Source organism: Myiozetetes cayanensis, unplaced genomic scaffold, assembly GCF_022539395.1.
Source record: "Myiozetetes cayanensis isolate MyiCay16 unplaced genomic scaffold, myiCay2020 scf18, whole genome shotgun sequence".
Lineage (NCBI taxonomy): Eukaryota > Metazoa > Chordata > Aves > Passeriformes > Tyrannidae > Myiozetetes > Myiozetetes cayanensis.
The window spans coordinates 5991081-6010012 of NW_026087389.1; the positions used below are offsets into that span (position 1 = coordinate 5991081).

The window sequence follows — 18932 nt, forward strand, 5'->3', positions numbered from 1 at the left end:
ACAAACAGATCTAACTCCATGTGCTCTTCAATTCTCAGGGTCAAAAATAACAAGTGACCCCAATCTGTCAAGAAAATAAGAACTGTCAAGTTTTTTGATAGTTCAGCATAAATATTTATAGAACTTCATGCTTCATAACACTCCATGTCCTTATATTAGCTTTTTATTCCTTAAAAAATATGGAGGCAGGAGGAAAGCTTTAAAAAGGCTCAGATGAAAACAATCTAGTCAATCAAGACCAGACAAAGAGCGCAGCGTGGCTTCCTGACATCTGGGGTGCTGCAGTGTTGGCAGCAGAAGGGTGGCTACAAAGTAATGTCTCCATTTCCCCCAGACTACTTGGGGTGCGCATTTCATTTCAAATTAACTTTGATGTTTCTCCCATTTGAATTCGCACTTACAAGGGAGTCTGTGGCTGCACAAGAACAAAAACAGTGATTACACCGCGCTGCTCTGAAAGGAAATAAAGGCTCGTGTCACCCGGGCAGTGCTGTCAGATTGGCTCCATAGGGCACTTCTGCTACTCAAAAAGCCACGAGCTGCGACTGCCAAGATCAGACCGAACGGTGACATTTGCGCTGTGCACCTGAACTTCCAACGCGCTGCCTTGTTTGTTCCTACATACGCACCTTCCTTTGTATCAGTAACAATCCCAGCAGCCTTTTGATGTGGAGAACAGGTCTCCGAAGGCAAGTATGCAAGATTAAGTTCGCAGGTATCTTATTTAAAAAGTAACAACCTGGACAGATGGGTGCAGAAAAATCTCAGCTCTATCACGCTCAGATCTCAATCGCTCCGGTGCCTTCCCGGTAACGCTGCCAAAGGTAAAAGCACACGACGTGAGTCTCCACAGTTTGCTTTCTTAGATAAGCGTGTTCAAACAGCACCAGTGTGATAACTCTGCACGGAGAGAATTCACACTTCAGTTTTCAGACATCTGAAAGCTATAAGCAAATTGCATAGCCCAGGGTGAAAGCCGTAACTGTGCAGCCTCTCCACAGGAACTGCCCATGTCAATGCTTTTACCTGCACCCACTACGGGATTAACAGACACGGAACGCAGACAATAATGTGACCTCACACCGTGGGAGCCCATTCAGCTCCCTGATCACCAAGATCTCAGGAAGAAATTGCTTTTTAATCTCTTGGCTGTTCACACAAATGTAGCCTGTTGCTTGCCACAGAAGAGTACAATACAGCCCGACAGACTCAGGCCATTCCCGGTGCATCCTACCGGATTTGGGGATGACCCTGTGACAAATTAGCTCTCTGCAGAACATCTGCAGAGCCAGCCATGGAGAGAGCCCAGCAGTGGGCCCTCGGCTGACTTACAGCATCAGACAACAGCACCCTGTTGATAGGGGCCACACTTATTTTCACAAGCAAGGTCTGGAGCCAGGAATTATTCCCATCTTTTGATGGGAGTAAAGAGACAGAATCAAGATCCTCCAGACCAACTTCAGGGGAAAAATGGGTGCTGTCCTATAAGCTCCTTCCTTATTTACCAGGTCAGGTAACACCGTTTTCCAGCTTTCAGACTCTCTTCTGCCCTGTCAATGCACATGTATACATATCACAGGAGTGGGAAGATGGTAACGCCGAAAAACTAAAGGTTCGAGATTTTTTAAATTTAAGCTTTAAGAAAACCTGATTTTACAGCTATGAGCAAAGCTATTATCAGTTTATAGAGCAGGTGTGCAGAAATTACAATATTAGCATCTATTATCTTTGTAGCCTTTTAAGACTATAACAACTTCTGAGCAAGAGGGTACTGAATTTCAAAATTCTTGTATCAAATCATTACCAGCTGAGAGGGTGACTCCAGTATTTAGACAAAAACCTAAGTGCATTTTTAATTTACTAACTTGCATTAGCTAGTTAGGGACAAAAAAATAAAAACAGGACTATTTCATTAACATTTATCTATGTATTGCTAAGACAGTATATGTTCTAATTAAATCAAGGTAATTTTTTACCTCTGTCAGTTCAGGGAAAGGCGTTTTAACTTCTGGATGCTCTTTGCATGCTTCAATGCTGCCATCTCCTGGTCGCATTCACGTTGGAACAATATTTTCCTAGCTGTTCTCACCAATGTCTCAACTGATGGTGAAGAATGACCAGGACAAATAAAGCCTCAAAAGTGCCCTGAAGTTTTATACAATACCACATCAAACAGTTTGTTTCAGTATACCTGAAACCCATGCCCATGTGGCCAGAGCTAACAGAAAATAAGATCTGCTGCAAAGAGCACCAGGAACCTGCCCAAAGCCTTTTCCATGGGCTCACTCACCTAAGTTTATTGGAAACACCTGATCTTAAAGCTGTAATTTCTGCATAGGGGCAAATCCCACCCAAAGCTAAAGCAGCTGTTTAGAATCAGGCAGACTCATCTAATTCATTGGCACAGGGATACTGAGCATTTTACTCCAGACAATAATACACAGAAGAACAAAAAGGGATAAGAAGGTTTGGTGCAAGTAGATGATCCAGGCTTTAGCGATTCAATAGCCAGGCACTGCTAAAGCTGCAGGATACCCAAAACTCGCTGCTCATTCAGGGAAACCAGCAGGAAACACAGCCTTCCATGAAATGGCTGAAGGAAATTCGCAACCAAAGAGATTTTTTTTTTATTTTACCTTTTGTTAGTGATTTTTTGGTTAACATGACCAAAAATCTGAAGTAGCTGCTTGGACTAGAAAGAGCCAACAGCACTGCCACTGCAAATCCAGGAGTAAGCACTTAACTGCAAATCACCCTGACACCACTTCCAGCTCACTAGCAGGTCCCTGCTCCACTATCCAACACGTTCAGTTCTTTAGCAAAGCCAAACATAGACAATGCCAACGTTTTTAGGAAAGAACACACACCCACCCCCGGTCCTCAGCGCTGCATTATCATCCAAATATTAACATATCTCATTTAGATTAACAGCCCTTTGCTTCCACCGTTTGTGCTCCAGGCAAACCATTTTCTCCATGACTGGATTTGTAGGGTTTGGTAGGGAATCAAAGTTAACATGTGTGTTTGTTTTTAGGCACCTACACTGCAGCCTGACCACTAACCTTGCAGAAACGATCTGTGCATAAGGTGTATCCAGAAACATTTGGAAGAGGAGACAGCAGGTGTTATAGTTGCCATTAAGGGCTTATGCTGGGTATTTAAATTGGGTTGATGCATGGCAGGTTTTGTCAGAACCAGGGATACAGCTGGTACTAAACCATTAGCAGCTTTGTAGCTCTAAGGAGAGCAGCTTGAGAAGGCATTTATTTCCTGCTGCAGCCTGGCTGCACCTTGCACAGCTGATGATCTGACTCACACTCTTAAAAGCTCCAACAACCTGAATCTGAGCACTTCCTATCTTTAGTAAGAGGCAGATATTGCCCATGCTCTCAGGAAAGGCTGCTGAAGCCCATTCTATTAAGGCACTCCTTCCTGACTAACAAGCTGAGGCTGTTCTCTGTACTAACCTGGGCCTGGGTGATGATCAAGACCAAATTTTGTCCACGTAGTAATTAGCCAGCTATTCTGCTACATGGCAGGAGAAGAGTAGTCTGAGGACAAAGAACTGTTCTGGAATTTGTTAGTGGCTGGTGATTTAGGAACCTGCACTCGGCGACTCCGAGCAAATCTCTGGGTTGCACAACTAAGCCTACTGGAAAATCTGGTACAGAAACATGCAGTAAGCTCCAGAAAACTTTTCTCTGTTGCACCTTTAAACCCTTTAGAACCCTTTCTAAAGGATTTTAATATTTAAATTTCTCAAGCAGGAGGTTAATTTTAATGACTTTATTTGCCTAAGTAGGCTGAGAAGCTTTAATTGATGTTCACCATATAAATATAACTTAACACAGAACTAAAAGAACATACCTGGGGACAATGACTCTTAAATGCCATTTGCATAAATTTACTCTTCATAAAATAAGAATCTAATTTATGACACTATAAAACTTTGTATCCAGAGAGCAGAGACTTTAAGATAAACCTCACGATACCTGTGGCAAGACAATCGGCAACCCATTAGAGAGAAAAGGCTGCTGCACAAAAATCACAACAAAGAGGCTATGACTTATCAGAGGACATATGTTTAGGCTGCAGTCAATCTTCTAACAAATCCTAATCTCTCAACCCCATTCTTGAAGGTCAGAAGAAATGCTTGCTGCAACATGAAGTAAAATAAGCACAAGAGATGGAATAATTCTAAAACCCCTTCAAAGAGAAGCAGCAGTAAATTTGGTTTTGTGGGTTTTTTAAGTGTACTCTGCATTAGCCCTGACCCTACAGGTGCTGTATACCTCCTGCAGACAAAAGCTACCTTGGGGCTTAAGTGTGTTTTGTTGCTGGTTTTGTGTTTGGTTGGGTTAATGTCATAATCTGAACATCTCAATTTCTATGTCAGATGCTCCCTTCTAAGCAGGAAGTTACTATTTTTAATCTGAAACACAAAAAATGTCCTTTTCCCCTTCTCAGGTAACTGAATTATTAAAATAATAGGTGAGTTTAAAATTAAGACATTTGAAGTTGCACTGATTTCCTCTGGATCCTGAGAAAGTAGGGGAAATTTGAACCTCTTGGTTCAAGTCAGAGGCTCTCAAGAAACCTTGAATTCAGCACTGCCACTTGTCATGCCTCTCCAAAACCTGTAAATTTATGTTTGGTTCTTCAGATCTCTCTGGGATTTGCCCTCTCAAACAGAAGAGAAAAGTGAATGCAATATTATAAGATTAGCAAAGCACCCTCCAAATAACTGCTTCTAAACTGTAGTCACAGCTCTTGGAAATGTTTGCTAGCAGGGAACATGAGATGTATCCGTAGATGGAAGATGAACTTCCTCCCCCTTTCCACCACCAGGAAAATTAACAGAAAAGCAGAGAAAACAGGAAATACTCATGTGTCATTTGGTTTCATATTTTCTTTGAACAGAGCACCTGAATTGCTGCAATCACAGACCCATAATAGCTCAAACACCAACAAACCTTCATCTAAATAATCACTGCCCCTTTGACCGAGGCAGAACAAAAATACAGGTTTCTATGGTCAGTAATTTGCTCTGGGTCACAACTCAAGATGAGAACAAGTCCCTCCACACGTGCTTGTCAGCAGGCTGTGCTACCTGCTGGAGAAGGATTGAAGTGGAGAATTGAAGCGTTAACACCTATTTTAATGAGGAAATTGCCTCCAGGGGTGACGGAAACTGCCCAGTACGTGCACTGTCCACTATCAGTTTCTGCTTTAAATGCCAGCCCCAGGGAAAAAGTGTTCATCTTTAGCATTAAAACTCAGAATATGCTGATCTTATTTTCCCCTCCCCCTCTCATGCACAGCACAGACGTGCCCTTCCAGCACAGTTAAATTCAGTCCTGTGTAAAGCTGCTGGGGTCATGAACAGGTGACTCCACTCCTAATTTAAACCCCATGGAGAGAACAAGCTTTGACTAATGGGCTCTGGATGGGAAAGCTTGGACAATGCCAAGCTCTTTGTCCCATCTTTGCCTCTGACTGACACAATAAGGCCTTCATTAATTTAACTGCAGCTCCCCTGTACGCCAGCAGGAAACATTTCTTCAAAGAACAACCTCACCCAGCAAGATCCCTCAGATCTCAGCACCTCCCAGAGCTTAAAAACACACTATTTCAGAGAGGAGACCATTCACAGGGACCAAATGTCATAAGCATTTGGAAAACTGGAGTTTCTGCACAAATGTCTTCAACTTCCTCCAAGTTCCCACCTTAGACAATTTTACCTGGAATCTGCAGAGGTGTTTTGCAGAGCATTATTTCATCCTGTCATTGTCAAACCTAAGTCACCTCCATTTTATTACTTTCCAGAGCTCCCTTCTTCCTGCTTCAGAGCATCATCTGCACCACCACACACTTCTTCCTTCACAATGGCCTTCCTGGATGAGCCTCTTCACCCCCAGCTGCCTGAAGTCCTCAGCTGGCTCCTCATCCATCATCTCAGGAGCCCTCTCAGGGCTACTGGGCTCCTGCCCCTCTCTCAGATTTCCCTCCCCACACATGGCCCTTCAATTGCCCAGTTACATTCCCTACAAATTTTGTACTCCAGCACAAACTAAGTGTCCCATGGATTTTGAAGTTCCTTAGGAGTCACAAGTTAAACACAAGTGGTAAAAATCAGATGAATAGCTTTAAAAAAATCTTCCTTAACCTGGTTGATGCTTGAATCGTAAATTACTACCACATTTAAACACAGAAAGCCTTAAAACCAAAGAGAAGTAGACCTTTAATTCAATGTACAGAACCATCTGCATGATCCAATCTATTCCAGCAACTCTTTCACCAGGAGAGTCTGTTAAACTTATTTTAAAAGGCTTAAGAAACTAATCAAATCCACCAGCCAAACTGTTCTTTCAGCAAAAGTAGCACGGTGCATCCCATCCAGCATAAAACCGTTTCCAAGGAGCCAAGTGGGGTCAGGCTGTGTTACAGGAGGACAGACGGTAATGAGATTCCAGGCAAGAGAACACAGGCAATATTTTCTGAAAACACATTAAGTCTCTTGTTGAAAGATGACTAGTGTTTTACAATTTGCTCGGTCTCTGGGGGCTACATTGGCCCAGAACACGGAAATTTCAACTACATTGTATTTTATCAAGTATTTTCCTCTAATTGATCCCTTACTCTTTCCTTCAGCCTTTTCACTTGAAGAATTATGGGCTTGTCCACATATGGAGCTATTCATAGTTGTTCCTGACAAACCCTGCGTAGAACATTAGTTTAAGGTAAGTTTATTCCAAAGTATCTCAGACATTTCCAAATCTGAATTTGGTAGAATAAGTCAGGAAATCCATCAGGAAATACCTTCAGATTATTTATTTCTCACTTACACTCCTTAATCCAAATTAGCTTTCCTCTACAGACACTTTGAGCTACGAACATTTCTAAATCAACTGAGTATCAGCCCTAGCATTAAAAGAAAAGACACGACAACCATCAAGCTTTACTGCAAAGTAGCATGTCCTCTGAGCCCTGGACTGAGCAGATAACACAAAGCAGTGTTGGAAGAGCAGCTGATGAAGAAGAGGCAATATATGCAGTTAGCATGGAGCATACAAGAAAAGATCAGCGTGGGTGGCTGGTTAGGTGTTTGACAGTTCTTAATTTGCTGTTCAGCCTTTAATTGTATGATGAATTTGTTGGCAGCATTTGTGGATTCACTCCTGCATTCATCTTTATTTACAACCAATTCCCAGACACAGCTCTAATTTGAGTCTCCATCCTCTCCAGCTCTGCTCCTTCCCCATTAACTCTTAATGGCAGCAGTCTCACCTTCCCAACCATCTCCCAACCACTGCTTCTGAAAAAGGAATTGGCAAAAATCCTACAGCATCTGTCTTGCAGACCTGACCTCACACAGATTAATTTATGAGTATTTCAAACCCCACCACGATTAACTCAAAAGACCACCGACGTTGCTCACTCCCCTGCACTGCTCATCTTGCCAGGGTCAGCATACTCCCCTTCCAAAAGCCTGGATGCAGCCAGATATGCACAGCACAAAAGGCATAGTCACAGCTAAAATTACAAGTACTGATCAATGAAGATACAAAAAAAAAGTTGAAGCACTGTGGAAGAAGTCCCACCAAACTTTGGCTGCTGTCAGACTTTGGATACTACTTTGAATACCATGATCTGCCAGCCCACACTACATGGGTTGAGAGGAGATGGGATGCAAGGCAGAAAATGCAGCTTTTTAGTTTTAAACAAAGAGTTTGGTCCATTTATTAATTAGTTCCTGGAAAAGAGATAGTTAAAAATTCAAAGCCATTAGCCCGAAGTCTAGACACTCTAAGTACTAAATCACTTCTTTGTTGAACTAAAAGCAGCTCTGCCTACAGTGTCCAACTTGCCAATTGAACTGAAAAGCCACATCTTCCAACATGCAATTTTTGGAGTTTCAAATACCTAAAATCTTAACTTCATGTCTGTTGTGAGTGGCTGTTTTATCTCTGTTAGATTGGACTCCTGCAAGCTGATCTAGAGCTTACTGTGCTGTAAAGCCCTGACCAATTATCCTGCTGGAGATCCTCTCATTCCATTACTCTGTGGATTTGTCTGACTCATGCTTCTGCCTTTTCCTCAGAACAGGCATTAATAGCAACTTTCTTCTCTGACCCGGACAGTTACACTCATGGAATTCATACCAATAAACTTTTGGAGATTCCTGTTCTTCCATTAAACTGAAACCAGTTAACTGTATCAAACCATACTGCCAGGGCAGAGGGAAAAAGGGGCTGATTCACAGCCACAGATGGTAGACAACACTGTGTTGTCTACCATGCTTAAAATGTCTCTTTTTATCCAGGAAAGAAAGCCAAAAAACACAAGCATAAAACAAATACATAGATTTTCCTCCTTTATTTGAATTTAAAGCACACTCAAAATGTCTTTCTACAGAATCATGATTTGTAAACTGTAAACTTGATTGCATTCGAACTTGCTTCTTGTAAGAAACAAGTTAAGGCTAGCAGAGAAAGCTAACTGAATTCCCCAGAAAGATAACTAACATAAAGAAGTTTTCCTATTTGACACATCCCAACAGCAGATAAAAAAATTCCCAAGTTATTAATATGGAGGGTCAGATGCTAATCACAGATGAACCACACATTTTGCTCTTATCACAGAAGTACCTCAAGTGGCAACACACTGGAATACACAAGTGAGCTTGGAATTTCACCTTGGAATACCTGTCCTCACCTTGCCCTGTGGAGCCACATCATCCCCTCTCCCCATTGAAGCGACGAACTTTTGGACATTTCAAACCTCCAGCATTCAAATCTCCCTAAAGTACTCTGGAGACTCACCCAAGGACAAAAGCAGCTCAGTAACTTCAGCTGGTAATCTACTTCCAGAGCATGGTCATTACAAACACCTGCCAAAAGAACAGGACATCTCCTTCCCATTCTGGTCCTCCGTCCTCCCACACACTTCCTCTCTGAATGTAAAGGTAACTTGCTGTCTTACAGAGTAGGGGAAAAAATAGAAAGACAATGTCATCAAAAATAGCCAATCAAGAACAAAAGGTCAGAGAGATAAGAGTGAACCCAGTATTTACAAGCAACAGCCCAAAACTTTCACTGAATATCTTGCAAAGCTCAGATGGTAACCATAACAATATCTAAACATTAGATGGAAAAGGCTGTTGTCAGCTCCCTTCTCCACAACGTGAGCCAAACGACTTTATTCTCACCTCCATGGAAAGGCCAGCAGGATGCAACATTATCTGTGCTGAATCCAAATTAGCTGTGCTGAATCCAACCACTTTGGCACTCCTGAAGGAAACCTCATCGGTCAAACTGGGACAACCTTAGACTTGTCCCACAAAACCATGTTTGCAGGAGGTTGGTGCGAGAGGCTCAGAGCAGGACTTCAACATATCAAAGCTTCTTGTAATTAATACATACACTGTCACATTAAACTGACATTAAAAAAACTCGGTACAAACCAATTTGGAGCTGTACAATTTACTCTGGTTCTGCAAGACACAACTGGTTACTACTTAAAATGGGCACTAGGAGGTTAAAAACACTGTTCCTTCTCAGAGTTACTTATACCGCCTCAGAATATTAAAAGTAAAATTTCAGAACATCTGGTTTTCCTTTCCACTCCCTATGATATCATGTTTTCCAAGCACATTTGGCAGCTCAGTGTAAAGATACAGGCAGACTAAACATACAGGGCAAAGTCGAGTCAAGATGAAAAATTCCAATGTCCTGGATGCAGGGAGTGTGTTTCCTATCTCCACATTTCAGTTACACAAGTGGTACAATAAGGGGTTTTCCCCCCCTTGGTAACTCATATATTCATCAACCTACTTCTTCCTTGATGAGATGAGATGATGTACCATGTGTGTGCCCTCCAGAGTTTTGGCTGTGTCTTTTTAAGTAATTTTTCATGTATTATGGGATATTCAGAGTCCCTATACAGCGAGATTCAGTTATAGGAAAAACTAATTACGTTTAACAGGGTCAGATTTTGAATGTACTTTTCTTTATCTCACTCTGGGAGATGAGATTAGCTTTTTATATTTCTCCTGCCTAAAAGGCAAAGAAAAAAAAACAAAACAGTGTTACAGCCACTGCCTTCTCACTGCTTGGTTTTGTGCCTCCCAGCCTGGAAAAATGGACCAGAGCAGTCCCTGGGGACTTTGTTTCCCATGAATTTCCACAGACTGCAAACAATACAGAAGAGGGCTGTTATAACAACTAAGACTTCCCATTTGATTGATTTCTCACATATATTTTATCATGTCTTGATGCAAACTTCGTATCTCTTCCTCTTTACCCATTTTATTATTTTTAGCGGGTCACATTCAAAACACAGATTGGTAAGCATAAACACACATTTAAGCTTTGCACATAATCACGTTTTCCTGGTGCACAAGAAGGTATCTGACTCATTTATGCTCACCTGTGAAAGAACAGCAAACCTAGAAATCCAACGTGACTTTTTTGCTCTAAATCTTAATTTCTCTGTTTCCTAAAAAAACAGTGTGGAAATGCAAAGACATGCCTTAGGAATCCTAACATGACAGAGTGTGTGGTTTATTATTTCACATTTAAAAGCAATTTATACTAAATACCTATCAGAGCATACGATGCGAGAAAAGTACATATTATCAGAAAGAACTACTGACAAAATAATAGTCCCAGTGGTTATGCCCTGATTAAAACTTAATGACTAATCAATAAAACTATAATTATAACTTTCACCCTGGTGCAATTTGGACTAGTTTGTATATTTCTATTGATCAACTAAGACTAAATGTGAGAAGGTCTTGCTTTGTGCTATTTTATTACAGGTGTGTTGTAGCAAATCTCCAAATCCCTGTCTCAGGTATTTTACAGCTTAGTTCTCCCCTCACACCCATCAGTCCAAGAGGAGAGGAAAAGCTAGCAAAAAGCAGAAAAATGAGCTGAAAAATGGCTATTACAACACTGCAGTTTCCACACCATTAAGTGATATTGCCATTTCGATGACTACCAATATACATTTCTCTGGCCTTCGAGTAGCAAGAGCCAAGCATATGAGACAGCCCTGAGCAACACATTTAACTGTTCTGCACCATCTCTGCCAGCTCCAAAATGAAAGCATTAAGTGTCTGAGTTGTAAGGGTCACAGACTACAGACCAACTTGGAAAAAAACGGGCAACAGGTTCTGCTGGATGGAGTAATTTGTAGCCAACTGGTTTTTGGCTGCTATTAATTAACCTACCCAGTTACAGCTTTCTCACAGAAGCCTCACAGGCAGAGGGAGTATACTATAAATAACCTACTTGACAAGGAAGGGTGTTTGGGGTTGGTTTTTTCCCCAGTATATTTTATTCCAAATCACTGGCACCTCTTCATGAGCCCAACTGTCATTTCTCTTGATTCTGCAACAGCACTTGAGAAGCTTAAAACACCTCATGGATCTGCCATTCTATCAGGTTATCAGGAAACAAGGAATTTTAGGGCTATGCACTGCCATGGTGGTGAAGAACCTCTTGCTGATTTCAAACATCCTTTAGAGAATTTTAATGGAAATAAGTTCTGTGCATTGCCTTAAGTTGGAAGTCATAACCTGACAGCACAGGCTCTAATCAAGATCAGAAAGAACCCACCTGAGTCAGCAACACAAACATATCCCACCCAGCCCTAAATCTATCACCTTCTATCTGCCATTACCAGAGTGGTTATAGATGCTGTACTCACATATCTTCATGTGCTTGGTATGTTAAATTAAGTTTCCTGGCTAAATCCCATTCAATCTAATCAGTATCATTTCCACAGAAGAATGAAAATTAGTTGGGGATCAAAACTGAACCCACAGAGAGCAGGAACAGCTGAACTGCTTCCCGTGGAAAGTAGCCAGGCTGTGCTGCTGTAGCAGTGAGGCACCTGGTGTTAACCTGAGATGGCACAGGCACCTCCACACTCCTGGGAGCTTGGGACCAACCTACATCTGAGCTAAATCACCATGGGAAAGAAAAGAAAAAATCAGTTAATAAAAGCAAATATGAAACCACAGACACAACTTTTTTCTGCCCCACACCACAGCCCAAGTTTAACTTGCAAAAGAGCCAGAAAAGCCATTTCCATACAGCCCCAAACTTGTGGAGACACATCAACTCACACCCCATTTTATCAGTGCAGTGCCAGGAAACACCCTGTGTGACAAAAATTGGAGAGGAGAGGTGGCCAGCACTGGCAGGAACAGCATGGACTGTTTACAGCTCAACACCCATCCCCAAACACTGCCAAGGCACTGTGCCAACAGATAAAAGTGAGAGTAGTATCCAGGGAAAGGAGGATTTTGCTGAACCTGTAATATATTTGATTCAGCTAAGCCAAAGCAGCCTTGCTCTTTTTGTTTGAAAATAAGCTCAGACAGTTTTTTAAAAACAAAATATTCAAGCTTCTGGGATAAAGAGTGTGGATAAAGTGACTTTGGTATTTACCTACAGAGAAGGAATGGTCATAGTTTGATCACACTGAAGAGTGTTCCTTTCAACATCTGCCACAGAGTGTCACCTACCAGCTCCTGCCAGAGCCACACTTTCAGTTCTGTGGATTTACAGGTTGTCCAGTCATCCTGGCATTGCACGTTGGTGATGAAATTAATTTTAAAATCTCAAACGTTCACATACAGCCTTGGCATTTCCTTAGTACTGAAAACCTTTCCTTCTCTCAAAATAAATAAAATAAAACCTAAAAACTCTAAGGAGTGGTCAATATATGCTGGGAAACAGCCTACACATGCCAGATTAGAAAATCAGGAGGGCGAGAAGTATTTTGTTACTTAAATTCAATGGGTTAATGCTATTTCATTTTTAACTTATAAAACAAACAAAAAATTCACACACTCCCATTAATTTCAGCCAAGTCCATGCTGTTAACAAGGCAAGGGTAATCTAGGCAGCAAAACAAGAGAGGCTTCTTTTGTGACCTTCCTTAATGACATCTAAAGTGTTTACTAAATTTGGTCCCAGTTATTTTGGGTATTGTAAAAACCTGGGCAAAGCAAGCCATTACTAGCAGCTCCAGAACCTGCTATAAACAAAGTAATGGATTTAATGGATAAGAAACACAGCAACTTTTCAAAACAGTGGGAGGAAAGAGTTTTCAAAAAGCCTATATATAGAAATTATTTCCATTATTTACATGCATCTTTAAGCTGCAATAACCCAACCAACACATTAAAGTAAAGGCTGCAGCTATCAGAGAGACCACGTGAAAAGCTGTCACTAAAGTATAGAAATGTTCATCCCAAGGGAAGAAGCTTCATTAGATTATCCATTATATTTTCCACTGACAGAGGCTTCATCAGGAAAACTTTCACGTTGTTTGGCACATGAAGTCACACAGCTCTATCCTGTAAATGTTCGTTTATGTTTTTGAATAATCCACCCTTTCACCCCCTACTGACTTAGCCAGATCAGCCAACAGACCCACAAAGAATTCTTATTAAGTCATTTACTCACTTTGAAGCAATCCTTACAAGTGCCAGTTTATAAGAACTGTCACAATTATGGTCAACACTCAGAAAGATACGATGCCAAACCCAAGTTTTCATAATGGAATGGTTTCCTCTCCTCTCATGGACACACAATACATGAACTTCCTTCTTACCACTTCCCCAAGGGAGGCAGCCACCATGTGTGTCGCTGGAGACAGGTAAGATGAAGAGCCATGGGGCAGCAGGGATTTCACATTCTCGTAGGTGATAAAAAACGCAGCAGCTGAAATTCAAGAATACATGCAATCATTTCACTGTTCCTCCATCACAAAACTACCACAAAAAGCATTTAGAGGTGGATTTTGACACCTATTGTTGTGCAACTGTAGCTAAAACCAGGATATTTTTACATCAAAACAATACAATAGTATGAACAAAATCTGTGGGATAATCCCTTCAGAAGTTTATGCTCCTGGCTATCCCGGCAAATATCCCCATTAATAACAAAGGTGCCAGGGCTTTAGGACACATTTAGTACAGGGATAAGGAAAGATGTGTTAATTAGTCATGAACGTCCAGCACATTTTGAATAAATGGTACCTTCCATATTCCCAGATGGAGAGATCTTTTGGTGTAATTGAATGGATGGTGGTTTTTTGAGGCATGAACAAAAAACAATTAATTGAAAAAAAAACAAACCAACCCAAAATTCATCAAGGCACTTGATACAATTCTGCCCTCCTTAACGTGCAAAACTATTTCAGCAGCAGTTTATTAATAACTTCTTGCCTGCTATCGTCAGTTTAATATTTTGCAATTTAGTGCCACAATTTTTTTTGCAAGCTTGTCAAAGACTTGTAAAAGTTTTGTGCAGTGAACAAAAACCATACAAAACTAAGCTGAGCACAGCAACATGAGCTGTGTTTATTCACTGCAACAGTCAGCTACAAAGGCACTTACACCTTAAGGGTTATTTCTTCTCCTAAAGATAATTTCAGTTCTCAGTCATATGTTGGAAAGATAAAACCACAGTTCAGATTTTGGAGATGTAAATCCTGGAAAAAATGACATGTCTTGCGGGGGAAAAGATTTTAATTGTACAGAAGGGCCATGTGAATTGCCTTCTGCTAATCAAAAGATGCTTATCACCTCAATAGGAGATAACAGAGCAGCCAAGATAAAGAACTGATTTTTTTTTTATATCACCTTATGAAGGACATCAAACATCTGAAGGTGTCAGTGCATTTGTCAGCAAAGTTCTCCTGACATTTACGTCTGACAGCACAGCTTGCCTTTTTTTCATCCCACCCCCCCAAAGACAAAATGGACAAAGGCATCAGGAATTTCAGATGCCTTTTCTCTGCAGGAACTACAAGCATTTACTTTTTAAAAAGATCAGTTTCAAAAGTATTTCAAAAGTATGTTGTTGGTCAAGCACTTTGGACTTTTATCCCTTTCCAGTGTTGTGGCAGAGTGGGTTCATGACTAAAGTGTCCAGGGCAAGGAAGACTCAAGCCCTCTCTGGCACCTAGAAATGCTTTAGGGTGCCCCTATAAGTAAGGTTTATATCCAGGTACCCTTCCAAGGAATTAGGGTTGCTTTTCAGAGTGAACATGCAGCAGCCTTCACTCCAGGCTTGCTCAAGAGTTTGCTCAATACTGCACAATTCCAGAATCTGCCCTTCACAGCTGGACATGGACTCACAGAATCCAAACAGGCTCCTGCAGGAGAGGAAGCATGAATGTCCTGTGCAACACAAATTCCCACTGTAATAAGACAAAGCATAACCCAAAGACAATTTACCATTTGGAAAGGATCCTATCGCAGTGGAAGGAACACCAGCATAGATGCCACGAAAACCACCAGCCTTCCTAAATCCTTGAGGACTCTGCAGTCTTGTTTTTACAGTATCCAGGGGGAAAAGGATCAAGTCAACACAGACACCAGCAACTCCACCAGCCTTCAAGACAAAACCATGGAATAAAGCACATTAATACTTTCAGGGGGGAAGCTGTGGTGCTTATGTGAGAAACTCAGGCAGGACGAACCCAAAGCACTGCTGATTGTGGCCTTCCTGTGGTCAGTTTGTAAATTGATGGTCTTACACAGACCTCAATAGCTTCTATAGCTATAACAGGGAAGCTTCAACAAAAGAAAGGATATTACAACTTTTAAACCATTTTTAAGGTATTTTCAAAACAATCTCAGTTTGAATAGCGCAAGTAAAGCAGTGCAACACTTCCCCACTATACAGAAAAGCAAGACAGTGGATGTCACTTATCGACACAGCACTGAGTGACCAACACCTGCAGGAGTTGTGTGATAGGATCAGAGAAAGATTGAAGCAATTCTGCTCCCCCTGTAAGCACCTTTAGAAAGCACATTCACATTTTTCCAGCAAACTTCTTCATGTAAAGTGTTCCTTCCAGCCCATTTCCTTTGTTGAACAAAGCCTAAAGTAAAGCTGCTTTATTTTCTTTTGTTGATAAAAGCATATTAAAAAAAAATTAAAAAATCATAGAATCACAGAACAGTATGGGTTGGGAGGAACCTTAAAGGTCCAAACTCCCTGTCCCAGGGGCAGGGACACCTTCCACTATCCCAGGTTGCTCCAAGCCCTGTCCAACTTGAAACACTTCCAGGGATGGGGCATCCACAGCTTCTCTGGGCAACCTGTGCCAGGGCCTCACCACCCTCACAGGGAAGAATTTTTTCCTAATATCCAATCCAAACCTACTCTCTGTCAGTTTGAAGCCATTCCCCCTTGTCCTGTCACTACACGCCCTTGTAAAAAGTCACTCTCCATGTTTCTTCAGGTACTGGAAATCATGTTCAATAAAGATGTTTTCAAAGCCATAAGGAAAAGGGGAAGGATTTTATCCAAAGCAGTTTGTTAAAACAAAACCCTAAAAAAATTGGTTCAACTAGGGCTCAATCTTCTTTCACTGTCTATGTTTCTAGATGACTGTATTTTTTTTTAAGTTACCCCATGGCATGGCTGATTGTAGAAAAGAATTACTTGGCAAAAATGGGGAGCCGAGACTGAAATAAATAGAAAACCTAATTTAAAAAAATAAATCAATAGTTAGCATTAATCCATTATGAGACATCATTTAGATGCAGTGCTAGAACACAAAAGACAGTTTGAAGTCTGCTTCATATAGAATAGCACATGAGAAACAGCTGCACAGATTTTTAACTCTGCCTGAAAACAAATCACATGTGTGTTACTCTGATAATTTTTTTCAGGGCAACAGAGGATTCAGAGAGGTGTTCACTATCTACTACTAAAGGTTTAATCAATAAGTTAATTACTCTTTTAATCTAGTTGGCTATTTTGCATGCATTGATTTTTCTTTACTCTTTCTCATCAAAATCCTTATCTGCTCAAAATAACATTGATCAGATTAAATCAGATTTAATCTAGCCACCTGTTAAAGCATGAATCAAAAGTTACTAATTGCTTCTTTAAGTTCTCAGAGTTCTGTATCTTAAATGTCATTTAAATTCATGGAGCAGCCAACAGAGCACCTGCCAGCAGGTGACAATATCTGTGTGCTTACGCCATCTGCAGAGAACAGGGATGATTTTGGGGTAACAAGACACCTAAAACACACCTTCTCCCTCGCCTCTTTCCTTAAGAAAGGATGTCCTTTGATGCTTGATCTTTGCCCACTTTGAAACCTAACCAAGAAGAAAGGAGATTCAATCCATGCAATAGAGAGCAGCCAACAAGCTCTAAGTGATGTCCAGGTGCTGAAAAGGCAAATTACTTGTTGGTGGAATTGCCTTGTTAAGGTTTAGGGCTCAACACCTTTCAATGATCTCAGACCTAGGAGGAGGTTACCAAAACCTGGGAAGAAGGTTGTTCCAGCTGACAGTGGACACAGAATTTACAGGCCACAGGGACATTTGGCAGAGCCCCATAGATAAGGAGGAAAGGAAGGAGAAAAGGACAACTCAGCAGCTGTGCTGAATCAGCTCCAACTGGGTAAGAGGTAATTTACAACAACCGACCCAAGAAACCCACCAACCCAAAAGAAGAGAAGGACTAAGCACATGGACTAAACAGCATAAGAACCAGAAAATAATTAACCAATAGAAGACAGAATACTAGTAAGAAAGCTATTTAACGTGTAGCAAATGAACACCAATAGCTCTGTTTGCCAAAATGCACAAACAGGGAAAAGCTTTGGCAGTCGCGGTGCTGGCTTTGTGGATTTCCCGCCGCAGAACTGTAAACAAACCAAATAACTCCTCTCTGTGTACGGATCGCTCTCTTACGCACCCGGCGAAAGAACCTATTTCGGGCGCGCTCACTCACCGCCAAGGCCGCCCAGGACTCCCGCGGCTCCATGCAGGGGTGCCGGTCGGGTGTGGGGGCCCAACCCGGCTCCCTCGGCCCCGGCGCGGGATCAGCGGGATCAGCGGGAGCGGCCCCGGCGCTGCCACCTTGCAGCGTGCGCGCCCATGGGCGCAGCCATGTTGGCTCCCCCGGCCCGCGGTCACGTGAGCGCGGCTCCCACCGCGCCTGCGCACAGCGGGAAAGCGACGCCGCCGCCCTTGGCCGTGCCCTTGGCCGTGCCCTCAATTAGCGCCGGGCGTTAATGAGTTATCGCTTGGCCGCCGTCTGTACCCCTGGGGGAAAAAAAAAATATATACACTCTTAAGATAAAAACATTCCCGAAGTCCCTTGGAGCTTTTCCTCTGTTGATGTCGATGCCTTCACGCCGACTTTTCTCGCTTTTTGTAAGCCTAGCTGGTGACGTCAGATAACTTCAATAGAAGTCGCTTAATAAAGAAAAGAACTTTTGTGTTTCAAGCATTGCACAAGATCACATCAAATAAAGATCACATCAACCAAAAAGATGTGCATTAGGTGGGCGGAGAATGTATTAGATAGGAGGGTTCACGTAAATTCTACTGTATAAAAGATGTAATTTTTTTTAATTTGATTTGTGGAAACCTCCACCTTGCTGAATAAAAGACGTCTCCTTTCTTCAGGGTCATCTCTCCTGCCTCTTCCCACGAGGTGTGCTGGCTCTCCTGGAAGGGAAAACGCCATTTTTGACTCCCGTTCCGAGCACTTTCACGCTTTGCGTTTGTGTCTCACTGAGGCCTCTCCCCCTCTCCACGAGGGGCATTCGAACAATCGGTGGTTCCAGAAGCTGCAGGGAGGATTTTGGCACGGAGCCCTCACGTAACCCGCACCCAGCAGGAAACCACACCTGAAATTATGGCGAACGTGATTGTAGGGGAGGGAGAAAGGGCAAAGGCAGAACCAGAAAGGCTTCGATTCCAAGATTTCCTTGGCTGCAAGCACATCCCTTGGGATGGCTCTTGGACACAGCGGTTGGGAATGTGATGATTTGGGTTTTTTTCTGTGCTGCCTCAGTCCCCAGAGACAGGCGGTGTCAGAGCACTCTTCATTTCATTTAGTCTTATTTTTCTTTTTGAGTGAAAAGCTCAAAGCTCC

General features: G+C 42.0%; 1 protein-coding gene across 4 annotated transcripts in view; it reads right to left on the bottom strand.

Annotated features, from left to right (window-relative positions):
• SLC25A26 (solute carrier family 25 member 26) overlaps positions 1-17946 on the bottom strand; it is an 83370-nt gene extending 65424 nt beyond the window's left edge. For 2 of the 4 annotated variants that reach the window (XM_050313238.1, XM_050313237.1), the window contains exons 1-3: positions 17781-17946; positions 15260-15416; positions 13630-13739 (exon numbers count right to left, since the gene is read on the bottom strand). In XM_050313238.1, the coding sequence (XP_050169195.1) occupies positions 13630-13739; positions 15260-15416; positions 17781-17813 (300 nt within the window). In that variant the 5' untranslated portion in view covers positions 17814-17946. Of the gene's footprint in view, positions 1-8822; positions 12435-13629; positions 13740-15259; positions 15417-17780 lie in introns of those variants that run through there. The other 2 variants (XM_050313240.1, XM_050313239.1) reach the window with 2 other exon arrangements.
• Between the last annotated feature and the right edge of the window lie 986 nt (positions 17947-18932).